Below are 13,951 nucleotides of genomic sequence, written 5' to 3'. Positions count from 1 at the left end.
AACCTGCACACTATTGATTTCCAGACGAAGTCCTGCACTTTAGCTTCTGTGATTTTGGCTAGTGGTTCGGCTTCGACCCATTTGGTGAAGTAGTCGATTGCTACAAGGAGGAATTTCCTTTGACCGGACGCCATGGGAAAGGGGCCAAGAATATCCATCCCCCATTGCGCGAAAGGCCATGGGGCACTCAGGGGTGTGAGTTCGGTAGCAGGTTGTCTCTGGACGTTGGCGTACCTTTGGCATCGATCGCATTTTTTGACATATTCGATTGAATCATGATGCATTGTGGGCCAGTAGTACCCTTGGCGGAGTAGTTTGTGGGATAGAGATCTGGCACCCAAATGGCTTCCGCAAACTCCCTCGTGCACTTCCCATAAAGCGTAGTCGGCTTCTGAGGGTCGGAGACATCTCAAGAGAGGCAAGGAGTACGATCTCTTGTACAATTTGCCCTCATAGAGGATGTACCGGGATGCCTGATTTCGGAGTTTCCGGGCCTCTTTCGCGTCTTGGGGGAGAATCCCATCTCTAAGATAGGTTATCAACGGGTCGACCCAGCTGGGCTCGTGGTTAATATCCATTACAAGCTGCGATTCTTCCGTACTTGGGTACTTTAAAACTTCAAAGAGGACGCCTTTGGGCAATTCGGCCGGAGCCGATGTTGCTAGCTTGGAGAGAATCGGCTCTGGCATTCTCCGATCTTGGAATTTGCTTGATGTCGAAATTGTCGAAAGCGGGGGTGAATTCCTTCACCTTCTCAAGATATTTGGCCATACTGTCCTCCCGCGCTTCAAAGCTCCCGCTGACTTGTCCCACTACAAGTTGGGAATCGCTGTGCACCCGGAGTTGGTCTATTCCAAGCTCCTTAGCGACCCTCAATCCTGCGATTAGAGCTTCATATTCTGCTCCATTGTTTGTTGCGAGGAATCCGAAACGCAGAGCGTACTCCGCGACGACCCCCTCCGGGCTGGTCAAGATCAGGCCTGCACCAGCGCCCGCCATGTTGGAAGATCCGTCCACATGGAGGGTCCAAAAGCCATCGAAGGAACTGGCTTCTTCGTCGGAGGAGTCCGGTCGAGTCTTCAGGTCGTCAATTTTGCTTTGCTCAGGTTCGGCCTCCTCAGGGACGGTGCATTCTACTATGAAATCCGCCAATACCTGGGCCTTTATTGCCGGTCTAGGCTGGTAGTTGATGTCGAATTCCGTGAGCTCGATTGCCCATTTTGCCATTCTCCCAGAAATATCAGCTCGGTGCAAAACCGCTTTGATCGGTTGGTCGGTGAGCAACGTCACCGTGTGCCCTTGAAAGTAAGGTCGGAGTCTCCGAGCTGCAACCAACAAAGCGTAGGTTAGTTTTTCTAATTTAGTATACCTGGTCTCGGCGTCCCTTAGCACGCGGCTAATGTAGTAGACCGGCTGCTGGATTTTTATTTCTTCTTTGACAAGGACTGCCGCGAGGGATGTGGGAGAGACTGCCAGGTACAAAAATAACTCCTCCCCAGGTTCGGGCTTTGCCAGTAGTGGAGGTGAGCTAAGGTAGCTCTTTAATTCCTCGAATGCCTGTTGACATTCAGGGGTCCAACAGAAGTTCTTCGGCTGTTTGAGGGTTTGGAAGAAGGGCAAACATCGCTCAGCCGACCTCGCGACAAAGCGATTAAGAGCTGCGATCCTCCCAGTGAGGCACTGAACCTCCTTGATCGACCGCGGGGCGGCCATCTCCTGGATGGCGCGAATTTTCTCCGAATTGGCCTCAATCCCACGCCCCGACACCATGAAGCCCAGGAACTTTCCTGAGGTTACCCCAAAAGCGCATTTGGTCGGGTTCAGCTTCATTCTGTATTTCCGAAGAGCGCCAAAAGCCTCCTCGAGGTCGGCAACATGATTTTCGGAAGATCTACTTTTCACGAGCATATCGTCCACGTACACCTCCATGTTTCGGCCGATTTGTTCTTTGAAGATTTTATTTACCAACCGCTGATAGGTTGCGCCTGCGTTCTTGAGGCCGAACGGCATAACCCTGTAGCAGTAAAGGCCGCGACTAGTGATAAAAGCAGTCTTTTCTTCATCTTCCGATGCCATCCTAATCTGGTTATAGCCGGAGAATGCGTCCATAAAAGTGAGAAGCTCGTGGTCCGAGGTAGCGTCCACCAGTTGGTCGATCCTGGGCAGGGGGTAGCTGTCCTTTGGGCAAGCTTTATTCAGCTTTTTGAAGTCGATACACATCCTCCACTTGCCGTTTGCTTTCTTGACCAAGACAACATTGGAGATCCATTCTGGATAATTGACCTCCCTGATGAATCCGGCCTTGAGATGTTTATCCACTTCCTCGGCTATCGCCTTCTGCCTTTCTGGGGCATGACTTCGGATTTTTTCTTTTGTTGGCCGATGTTTAGGGTCGACCGCCAGATGATGTTCCATAACTTCTGTCTCGATCCCCGGCATATCCGCCGGGACCCATGCGAAAACGTCCGCATTCCTTCGGAGAAAGTCCGTGAGATGCGTCCGCACCTCCTCCTCCAGGTTGGAGCCAATCAACACCACGTGCTCCGCATTCCCATCATTCAAAGGAATTGGTATTAGGTCCTCGATCGGGCCGCCCCTCTCTTCAATGAGGTCGTCGCGCGCATCCAACCCGTCGACTGGACAGAGATCCGCTTGATCGCTTCTTTGCAGGGCAATATTGTGGCAGTGCCTGGCCAGCGCCTGGTCTCCCCGAACTTCTCCAATCCCTTTGTCAGTGGGGAACTTCAACTTCAAATGATAGGTTGAAACAACGGCTCTAAGGGCATTGAGGCCGGGACGGCCAAGAATTGCATTGTAGGCAGATGGCGCCTTTACCACCAGGAAATTCACCAGAGCCCTGGACTGCTTTGGATGCTGACCCGCGGTCACAGTTAGAGCTATCGTTCCTTCCGTAGGAACGGCGTCACCAGTAAACCCTATCAAGGGGGAGCACATCGGCCTTAGATGACCGCCAAGAGTGGTCATTCTTGAAAAGGCGTTGTAGAACAAGATGTCAGCCGAACTTCCGTTGTCGACGAGAACGCGACGGACATCATAATTTGCTATGTTCAGGGAAACTACGACCGCGTCGTTGTGAGGGAATTGGACTCCCTGGGCGTCTTCTTCAGTGAAGGCTATGGGTTCCTCGACTTTTTGCCGCTTGGGGGGTGCAGCTGATTTGCCGATCGCCTCCTGCTGGGATTCCCCCGAGACGACATTAACGGAATCCCGCGGAGACTGGTCGCCCGACCACCCTTTATCGGCGGTCATAGCCAGAGGTAGTTGTGTAGAAACCCCGCGAGAAGGCATCGGACAGGGAAAGGAGGCTTGGGTGCCGGAAAGGATGGCCGGAAGCGGATCCGTTGAGCGCTCCTTTAAGAACAAGGGTGCTGCGAAGATTCGCGCCCTTCTTCTAGCGCCAATCCTGTTGGTGCAAAAATCCGCCTGCGCCGGAGAAGCTGGAGCTGAGGAGGCCGCGGTCGCCGCCGGGACCTGCAAGGGAAGTCTAAACCGGAGGTGGGGTTGCTCCGGCAAGACCCTCCGACGCTCAAGTCAGTTCTCTGCCTCAACAAGAATGGAGTGCTCGAACGGAGAATTTAGCAGAGTTTTGAGATAAGAAAAATGAGCTTAAAAAATAACGTATCTGAGTCCCCCCTTTTTATAGACGGGGGAGGCAACGGACTGATGGCGACGTGTGTAACCGTCTGGTAGTGGGCCGCCCACGGTCAGGGAAATTAATTGTGGAGAGTGGTGGGGTAGACTCGTGGCTGTTGTCATAGTCTGCCACGTATGGCCTGTTGCGGATAGTGGGGTGGCGTCCGTTGTCGCTAGCTGTCAGTGAGTAGTGGGATCGTGCAGCACCTGCCGCAGGGAGTGGGACAGAATCGTGGCCGTTTGCTACAGCCTGTCAGAGAGTAATGGGTCCGTTGCTGGAGCCGCGTAGAATCCGCTGTAGGACCTGGAACAGGATCATGATTGTTGTCGCGATCTGCCGAGGGGGTGCGGATCTGTCGATTGAGGTTCGGCCGCGGTTGGAGTCCGGCCTCCGTAGGAGCCCGGGCGGAACCGCTCTGATGTCGAAGGTGGAGCCCGGCTCCCGTAGGAGTCCGGGCGGAGCCGTTCTGATGTCGGAGGTGGAGCCCGGCTCCCGTAGGAGTCCGGGCGGAGCCGTTCTGGTGTCGGAGGTGGAGTCCGGCTCCCGTAGGAGTCCGGGAGGAGCTGCTGCAAGCAAAGTCAAGGGTGAAGTCCGGCTCTGATAGGAGTCCGGATTGAGCTTACCAGCGATTGATATTGAGAGCGGAGCCCGGCTCCCGTAGGAGTCCGGGCGGAGCTGTTTTGATGTTGGCGGCGGAGCCCGGCTCCCATAGGAGTCCGGGCGGAGCAGCGCTTGCTGATGGCGGTGGAGCCCGGCTCCCGTAGGAGTCCGGGCGGAGCTGTTTTTGCTGACGGCGGTGGAGCCCGGCTCCCGTAGGAGTCCGGGCGGAGCTGCACTTGCTGATGGCGGTGGAGCCCGACTCCCGTAGAAGTCCGGGCGGAGCTGTGCTGATGCCGTCGGTGGAGCCCGGCTCCCGTAGGAGTCCGGGCTGAGCCTTTCTGATGTCGGAGGTGGAGCCCGGCTCCCGTAGGAGTCCGAGCGGAGCCTTTCTGATGCCGTCGGTAGAGCCCAGCTCCCGTAGGAGTCCGGGCGGAGCCGTTCTGATGGGAATTTCGGCCGTGGATATTTTATACCCAACATTTATTAATTTAAAAATTTAAAAATTATTTTTTTGATTTTTTATTTTATTTTATTTTTTTTTGATGGAAAAAATTAAAAATATCTTTTTAAATGACGTTTTTTTTTTTTTTTTTTGGAGACGATGCCGCGGTGAAAAAAAAAAACTGACGTGGAAGGAGAAAAAATATCATTTTTTTTTTAAAATTATATTTTAAATTATTTTTATAAATAATTTTTTTTTTTATATTATTTTGGGAAAGAGCTCTGGCGTATGATCAGCCTACTTGGACAAAGAATCGCGTGCCCGGTCCAAATTCCAAAACGTCCCATGTGAACTGGACTGAGCTTTTTGCGTGTCAGACAAGGTAGATTAAATCTCCGAGACCCACAGTACTTCGTTTCTTTGAGTAATAAGCACTCCCAAATTACAAACAAAGCAGCCTTACCAAAGAAATAACAAACAAGGCAATCCAGCTGTGTACGACAAGCCAGTAGTCACCCATTAGCATACAATGTTACACAAAAGCCTCTGAAGTTGGGGAGGCCGAGGCCATGTTCCCAAGCTCCCGCAGATATGCAGCACAGAGAAAAACTCTCTTCCTACAAGGTCGTGGAAGCCACCATTTTATGCTTTTATGCAGCAATGGAAGTAGCTCATGAACTTCTTCCTCCCCTGCACATAAAACACAAGAAAATTGAGCACATGCTATGGCTGGTAGTTAAAAGCCTCCAGAATCTTGGACCAAGTCTCTTGCTTTCTCTAGTGAAGTAGAAAAGGTCCCCAGCTAGAAAGCCCTATATTTGTCTCTACCTAAAAACTCGTCAAAGTACAGCCGTTTAGTTGGAAAAAGTTTAGAAAATCCAGACCTCATGTTCTAACCTAAGGAAATGATAGAATCGGGACATGATGCATACTAGTCTACGCATCACCAAACTGATATCATACGGAGCTCTCGGATAGCTGAGATAGTGTATTTTGGCTTACAATTATTACGTTAATTAATAATAAGTATCCTTGTCAATCTCTCTTTTAGTGAAAAAATAAATTATGAAGATATGTTTGATTAAAGAGAGTTGGACTTTAGATAACTGCTGATTGGGAGAGTCCAATTCCATGGGGTAAAAATATCTTGATCCTCTAAAACTTAATTATTATTTTTTTAATATTTAAATTTTATTTTAATTTGGATTCTGATTTCAATTCTGACTCAGGAGTAACATAGCTATTTCAATTGTCATTTCAATCCATTCTTGAATCGTATTTGGACCAACAATGAAACATGGGACGTTTCTCTTTCTATTCTCCGTTTCACCGTATCCTAATCCGTGCACTCTCTTTCTCGGAAGCACTCACGGGGTTAGAAACAGGCCAAAATAGCAGGACTACGGCGGGCCAATCAAATGGTCGGTGGCGGACATCAGCATAAACCCCATCTAACCTGACGGTTATCATTTGAAATTTTTTTTTTTATCTCTTTTAATTTTTTTAAAACACCGAAAACTATAGCAATAACAAGGGGAAGAGAGAATGAGATGAGGTGCTCACGGAGAGAGACTGATCGTCCTGATGGAATTGGTGCGGACGGTGGAGATCGACGGTGGGAGCACGGGAACGGTTCGACTGGGACTCGGACTGGTGGTGGTGGTGGTGGTGGGGGATGAGGTGGTCCTTGTTGCCAGGGCTGGCACGGGAGATATCCATCTTGTTTTGCTTGCGCGTCTCCCGGATCTTGGAGAAGTCCAAGGAGTAGTCCGGCAGCCCGTTCTTCTGGTCCCAGTCCCCGAACGCCGGCACCGACATCCGCCCTTTCCTCTGCTTCACCCATCCAAAAAAAAAAAAAGTCCTTGTTGAAAAATTATTGCATAGCAACTTGTGACGTTAGGGAAAGGAGTTAGCATTTTCCCTTGAAATAAAATGGCTGCGAACAATAATAAGATAAAATAAGAAAGGGAAAAGCTAGACCAGGAAACAAAAAGCATGTCTATCAATATTAAATTCTCTTGCAGTATTACTAAATCGAAACGTTTGAGATTTAAGTATTGCTAGATTGATTCGAGTGAGATGTGGAGGAAGTACGTTAGCATGCCCAAAGAAAACAAAAACTAAAAAAAAGTTCGAGAAAAATTACTGCAAACAAAGATGGAATAAATCAGCCAGCAGAAATCTCGGAATTAGTTACTAGAACGAGCATATAAAGTATCCTCAAGCTAAAAGATAAGAAGAGAAGAACGTAAAACTCATCAAAAGATTTGTATGAACTGTTGGTTCCTTACTCTAAACAAGTACGAAACCTTCATCTCATATCTTCGAACTTGTAGTAGACAATAAAACAACAGAAAGCCCCAAAATCAACAAAAAGGAAAGAATAAATAAACATTACACAGAAACAAGAACATCGTTCTGACCTCTTTGCGGTCCTCCATCCTTCTCTTCAAACGTATTGGCAGTTTCTTTTCGTTTCTTCTGATTCAAAAAGGGAAAAAAAAAAAACGATCTGAGGAGCGAGCTACAAGAAACAGGTTAAGGTATCAAAAGCCACCCAGTTTGTTATATATTATTGATGCTGCAAGTCTCTCTCTCTTTCCTGGAAGCAACCATGGAAAGGGAAGCCACTGGGATGATTAGGTCGGCGCATTAGATAATTCGGAGAAGCGTGCAACTTCTGCAGCTGTGCGTGAGAGTGAATGGGATCAGCAGTGGACCCCAAACAGCAAGCCTGGATTCTCGATACGGACTCCTGGATACATTGGTACCCTTCCACCAGGCTCACGCTTTTAGGTACAAAACAAACCGAGCCACTTTGTTTTTATTAGGTGGACGGTGAGCTGGTCCGGTAGTACATTTTGTCACAACGTAATCTAATAACAACCCTTGTGGGGTTATCTGGGGGTGGTCCGGGCAATAATTTCTCTATTGGAGTTAAAAAGTGTTTTGTTTCTTTTGGTAAAAGGAGCTAAAAAGTGTTGAAATGAATGTTGAGACAAGAATTGGTTGAGGATAGAATGCCATGAGGTTGGTTATTTGTGACTAGTGCCGTAACCTTTTTAAGTTTGCAAGTTAAGCTACACAAGCTTGATTCCCAACGCTACAGATTTCCAAATTAATATGGGATGTCAGCACTATTCTGTCTGTTAATTCTACTGTACTAGAGTATGACGCACATGTTTTTTATTACGTTTTAGTAAAAATAAATAAACTTTTGATCTTACAATGAACAACTGCATGCTCAAACCAACTTAATTACGTTTGTATGAGAAAATAAATATAATTGCTCAAGATGTGAAGGACAGATATACATACGAAAAATGCTGAGAAATATGGATGATCGGACATATCTCATGCACGAAATCATTAGAAGGTTAGATGTTGCATAGTAGAAAAGATAATGTAAATTCTAAAGGAGATTTCTAGAACTCTTCAGAATTCTATATCCTAGGATGTTCATTGCACATTTCTTATATGATTAATAATTTGCAAACATTTTGACAAAAAATCTAAGAAAGTTTCAAAAAAATTATATAATTAAAAGAAAAAGAAAGAGGAATGAATTAAAATATTCATATTTTGGTACTTTTGTTTAAACAGAAGAATGCATAGGAAAAGCATGAAATTTATGCATGCCTTGGGCACATCTTATTAACACTAAAGCATTGAATCCAGAAAAATTTTTTTGAATAGGTTTTGAACAACATGCAAAAATTGTCATGAACTTTCTTTTTTTTTTTTTTTTGTGTGTGGTGATTTTGGTGGGGTGTGTGGACCACTAATGATGTCATATGATTGACATTGGAAGAGGAAACAATGTTGTAAAAGAGTTCTTATTTTCTGGCTCTAAGATATGACATTGGAATGATTTTTTTGTGCTGAGCATTCCTTTTTTTTTTTTTTTTTGGTAAATTGTGCTGAGCATTCTTTACTCTCCCTTTCTTTGTTAGAAAAGTTAAATGCTGACTTGTATATATGCTTTTGTAGTCACTTGCCTATCAGTTCTTAATTCGTGATGAAATTTCTCAAGGCAAAATCTCTACAAGTAATTGAACGGTTCAGGATGAGATCTTTATGACAGAAGACCAAATATTATAAAAGAACAGGTCTTGCTCATTTTATTGCATTGCCTACCTGGTCTTCACCAGCCTTAAAGCTTTCTATTTTTATATTTTAAATGGTTCAAACAAAATTACTCACTCCAGATGTTCCAAAAGTATATAGCCTTTAATATATGGTGCCAGATATTCTCCCATGTTTATGAATTCTCGCTGGGTGGTGGGTTGCATTGGATGATAGACTAAAGAAGAGCCGGAGAATAATTCCTCTTTCATCAACTACATATATTCTGATGTGGTAGTGCGGTCATCAAATAAGCCTCGTTCTTTTGTAACAAAAGATACCGTATCGATGGTTTATAGGGTAACAGGGGTCATTGGATGTAGCACATCATATAAAGGCGGGCTTCGCTTCGTTTGAACACTATTTGTCTCATGCTAGCCTGCTTCATATGGACAAGGAAAGTAGCTTTTCCAGTACATATGTTTGTGTCCATAGTCGTGATTTAAACCAGCAATCGCATACTCTAGATATCCTATATTTTTCATGACTGTGGTTTTCTTTGTTTTTTTAATGATAGACTTCAAATAGGATCGGCTAGGTTGTGTAACCTCTCCCCACTTTCCTTCATCCGGAAATGAAGGTATCCATATATCCCTACAAAAATATTATTTTGTTTTCTTTTATCTCCTTAATCACATGCATCAAATCATAAGGATCAATGGCGAGCTAGGTTCCATTTGACTAGTGCAGGGATAGCGCCGAGGATGTGCTATGGTGTTTTTTAAATATTTTTTATAAAATAATGAAAAAGAGTTTAACCATCCATTAGACAAGGATAGTTGCGATAATTTTCTCTTGAGCTTAATTATGCGTAAAATCCTGAATCTTTTGAAGATTTTTAATTTTATTCTAAATTTTTATTTAGTCTACCTATATGGCAAAAATCAATACGTAAACTATATTTTCCATCCACTGTACCGGCGGTATAAATAACTCCACATGCCTTCTGACCAAGGCTTCCCTTTCCCTTTATCGAACAAAAAGAAAGAGAGGAGGAAGATGAAGATATCGTGCAAGGTCTCTCATGAGTTCATTGAGCTTCGATAATCATGACGGTGACGATGAGGAGAAGAGATAAAAAAGGCCTTAGAGATCATCCTGAGAGTTGCCATCCAAAAAAACAGAATCCGTCAAGGATCGCTCTATGGAGCCCAGAACCTCGACCAAGGGCGTCAAAGAGAATCTTTCTGAGCTCACCAAAACCCTAATTTGCTAATTCTGGGGCGTAGCGTCCTTCCTCACCTCGCCACCGAATTCTCTGAACCCCAACAGATTCCTCGCCCTCCGATCATGGTTGAAGTTTCAATTCCTCCGATCCGACGGCCTTTGGGTACTTTGGTGAGGCTACGACAGTAGAGTCATTCAGAATCATCGAAATCCAGAACGACTGTATTGAGATCAGTGAAAAGTTCAGCAGCAAGATCTCGATGCTGTCGACTATCAAAGCGATGTCAAAGATCTCCAAGATTGTATTTACTTTTCTGTCGTTTGGGACTGAGGATGAAGAGGAGGAGGGGGAGGATGAGAAGAATTTCTGGGTTAAAACCCTACCTGAAGTGGGGCTAGAAAAATAAAAGTCACCATTCTGCTTTGTTATTGGTTTTTATCATATGAGCAAATTTTTGCCATATAGACAAGCCATGTTATAACTGCATCATGATAGATTGACAGATCCGAATTGAAAAAAATTTGAAAGTTCGATGATCTGATTGCACTAAATAAAAGTTTAGAATGAAATTAAAAATTTTAAAAAAATTCAAAATTTTATACATAATTAAGCCTTTTCTCTTATCAGATAAAAGAAGTGATTGCCTTTTCTTCATTTTTTGCCTCATCTCCGACCCCTATTCTATCCCTCAATCTATCTTAATGCTGGCTACCTCCCTGCATTGCCTGCCTATCTTCGCCTCCTCCAAACCTCTATTCTATCTCCTAATGTTGCCTCCCACAGGCCACAGTCGCTACCTCCCACCTTGTCGCTTGCCTCTCTTGTGCTTGGCTTTTCATCAGTTTTTCTTTATCCACCTCCTCGCCTTCTCCTTTTTAGCTTTTTTGTTCATATTTCCATCACTGTCCGCCATCCTGCCACTGTCGGATGGAGTATAGAGGGGGAGAAGTGCTAGTTTTGTTGACAGAATACAAATTAGCTGAATGGAAGAGAAAGATCTTTGGAAAAAGCCCCTAAGGTTCTAAACCATTACCGCACTAGTCACTCGTGCCACCATGAAATAGCTCTAGAATTCTATAAAATTATCCACACCAACTATGTATGCTGCTATGGGCGGTTATCGATAGACAAATCTTCACCATCCTTGCTAAGTGGTGTCTTTTTTTTGTTTAGTACAAGCGGGCGCTCACACTAATCTACTATGAGTACATCCCATAAGATCAGAAAACAAAATGTCCTACAAGACTCGCAAGACCTGAAGACATGTTGAGCAGACACCATGATAATGTCATGAAGATAAGTTCAGATGTCATAAAGGAGTGGATGGGCCTCCAACTGCATCATATCATCTAGGATCTAGTTGATAATAATGATAAAATCTTCTTTAGTGAGGATTATTTCTGTCCATAGCTCCTATCTGGTATAGATAATGTCCGTTCAGACGATATGAAACTCAGCTTCCAGGATGGAAGGCTAAAAAAGATGTGATCCTCTGCCATCAGTAATTTGATGTCCGATCCTCAAATAACAAAATCAGTACCATTCCTGATGCAACCGTCGAAATTAACCCTGATAAATCTCGAAGGAGGGGGCTCCTAAGAAATGAAGATAACTCTCTAGATTGTTGTAAGAGCAGTATGGGAGCTTCAAAAATTAGAGACGTCAAAATGCAGGCTGACAGCATCGAAGCGGCTGTACTCTACAGCCAAGCAACATGCTCTCTCCAGCACCTAGTGAGCAGACACCACTTTGACTTTGAAGACCAAGTATTCTTGAAAGTTTAGATCTGATAGGCAACATACGCCATCCTTCTCCCTAGATATAGGTCGACCCCTCTACAATACTCCAGTAGATCGCATCTGAAAAGGAGTCCAACCAAAGGCCACTACTCGTCTCCTATGGTTGACCACCCTCCTCTTCTAGATTAACCTCGCTCTCGGATATTGCAGGAGGATATGCTCCATCGACTCATCTTTTAGCATACTGACTGGATAGAAAATCGAAAACTCTAGACATCTGTCCCTGAGTAACATATGCGTCGAAAGTTGGTCCCAGACAATCTTCCAAAAAAAAATCTCACTCTAACTAAATGGCATCTTTACCCTTGGGAGCACCATAGCAAATACCTTCTAGGTACTTTATGCGTTTCATAGAAGTCCCATGGTGAGGGGTGTCAATATGGCCCAACCTTGTGGGCCAATTATTTAAATGTTTTGGTTGCTCAGACCAACCAGATGGCCTGCTTGGTGAAAATTTGTCCTATGGGCAGGCCCATTTGCTTCCCTAACTGAAGCATAGGATAAGCATGAAATTTAAGTATGCCTAGGATTTGTCTTATTGGCATTAAAGCATTGTATCCAATACTATTTTTTGAACAATTCATATATTAATAACTCTATATTTAGTATAAATGATGGATTGGAGGAAGAATAGATAGGGAAGGAATGAAGGATGCATCTTCTATTTATCTTCCCATGTATTTGATGAAAAATGGAAAGATAGACGAGAATGATTACTTTTTTGTTTGATATAGAAAAAATAAAAAAAATAAATAATAATATTTTTATGGCATTTTTGCTAAACTGTCCTTTTATAACATAATTGTTATCAATTTATAACATTTATTTATACTAAAGAAGTAGAGTAACATATAAACTTATAATCTTTATAACTTATAATTATATAAAAATTATATAAAATTTTAATTTTAATTTATTTTAATTCTATATAAATATTAATTAATTTATAATATAATTTAAATAGTTAATTAATTTTATATAAATAGTTGGCTAAAAAAATGAATATAAATAAAAATAGAAGAAAATCTTAATTGTTTACTTATAATTAAGAAAACTTTGTGCTAACATTTAAATAATTAGTAATAAAATTTAATAGTATAAGATAAATAATATAGATAAAATAAAAAATATATATAAGTAAAATGCATAAAAAAAGTTAAGAAGTGCTAAGATTTTATTAAAAATTAATAAGGAGTAATTTTTGTGAACTTAAAGATCCATCATTTCTAGTATCCTTCTAATTTGAAAGGATACAAAATTGATGGGTCTAGATGGATGAATAATTTCTTCTTTTCATTCATTATTCATAAAATTTATCGAATCAAATGATGGATAGGGGTCATCCACCTTGGGGGGGGTGGAAGGGGGCAAGTTTTCTTCTACCACAAATGATGTCATATGATTGATATTTTAAGAGAAAATGATGTTGTAGAAGAGTTCTTATTTTTCTCATTTTTTTGCTGAGCATTCTTTACTCTCCCTTTCTTTGTTAGAAAAGTCAAATGTATCAGTTCTCAATTCGTGATGAAATTTCTAAAGGCAAAATCCTTACAAGAAATTGAACGGTTCAGGTTGACATCTTTATGGCCGAAGACCAAATATTATAAAAGAACGGGTTTTGCTCATTCTATTGCATTACCTACCTGGTCTTCACCAGCCTTAAAGGTTCCTATTTTTATATTTTAAATAGTTCAAACAAATTTATTCGCTCCAGATATTCCAAAAGCATAGAGCCTTTAATGTATAGTGCCAGATATTCTCCCATGATTGTATGCTCTCGTTGGCTGCTGGGTTGCATTGGAAGGATGGACTAAAGGAGAGCCGGAGAATAATTTTCCTCTCTGGTTTCTTCCCCATCTTACATCAACTACATGTATTCTGACATGGTAGTGGGATCATTAAATAAGCCTCGTCCTGTCGTTACAAAAGATGGCATATAGATGGTTTATCGGGTAACATGGATCATTACATGTAGCACATCATTTAAAGGCGGGCTTCGCTTCGTTAGGAACACTATTTGTCTCATACCGGCCTACTTCATAAGGATAAGGAAAGTAGCTTTCCAATAGATATGTTTATGTCCAAAGTCGTGATTTATAACCAACAATCGCGTATACTCTGGATATCTTATATTTTTATGACTAGTTTTCTTTGTTTTTTTA

At 42.9% G+C, this 13,951-nt stretch overlaps 1 protein-coding gene across 2 annotated transcripts; it reads right to left on the bottom strand.

The window, feature by feature from the left end:
• Positions 1–5,084: 5,084 nt before the first annotated feature.
• LOC105041689 (uncharacterized) lies at positions 5,085–7,321 on the bottom strand. Of its 2 annotated transcripts, none has more exons than XM_073254052.1 (3): positions 7,121–7,321; positions 6,261–6,530; positions 5,085–5,387 (listed from the first exon to the last, which is right to left on the bottom strand). In XM_073254052.1, the coding sequence occupies exons 1-3, from the start codon at positions 7,136–7,138 to the stop codon at positions 5,340–5,342; spliced, it is 336 nt and encodes a 111-aa protein (XP_073110153.1). In that variant the 5' UTR covers positions 7,139–7,321; the 3' UTR covers positions 5,085–5,339. The 2 variants fall into 2 exon arrangements, with proteins under 2 accessions (XP_073110153.1, XP_073110154.1); XM_073254053.1 differs by having other exon boundaries at positions 6,261–6,527; positions 7,121–7,316.
• Positions 7,322–13,951: the final 6,630 nt, after the last annotated feature.

The sequence above is a fragment of the Elaeis guineensis genome, chromosome 3 (genome assembly GCF_000442705.2).
Source record: "Elaeis guineensis isolate ETL-2024a chromosome 3, EG11, whole genome shotgun sequence".
Classification (NCBI taxonomy): domain Eukaryota; kingdom Viridiplantae; phylum Streptophyta; class Magnoliopsida; order Arecales; family Arecaceae; genus Elaeis; species Elaeis guineensis.
This window is presented reverse-complemented; position numbering and strand designations above follow the sequence as displayed.

Coding starts and splice junctions, on each gene's coding strand:
- LOC105041689 (XM_073254052.1), bottom strand. Junction 5,388..6,260: donor AGGACGATCAGTCTCTCTCC/GTGAGCACCTCA, acceptor TTTTATGTGCAG/GGGAGGAAGAAGTTCATGAG.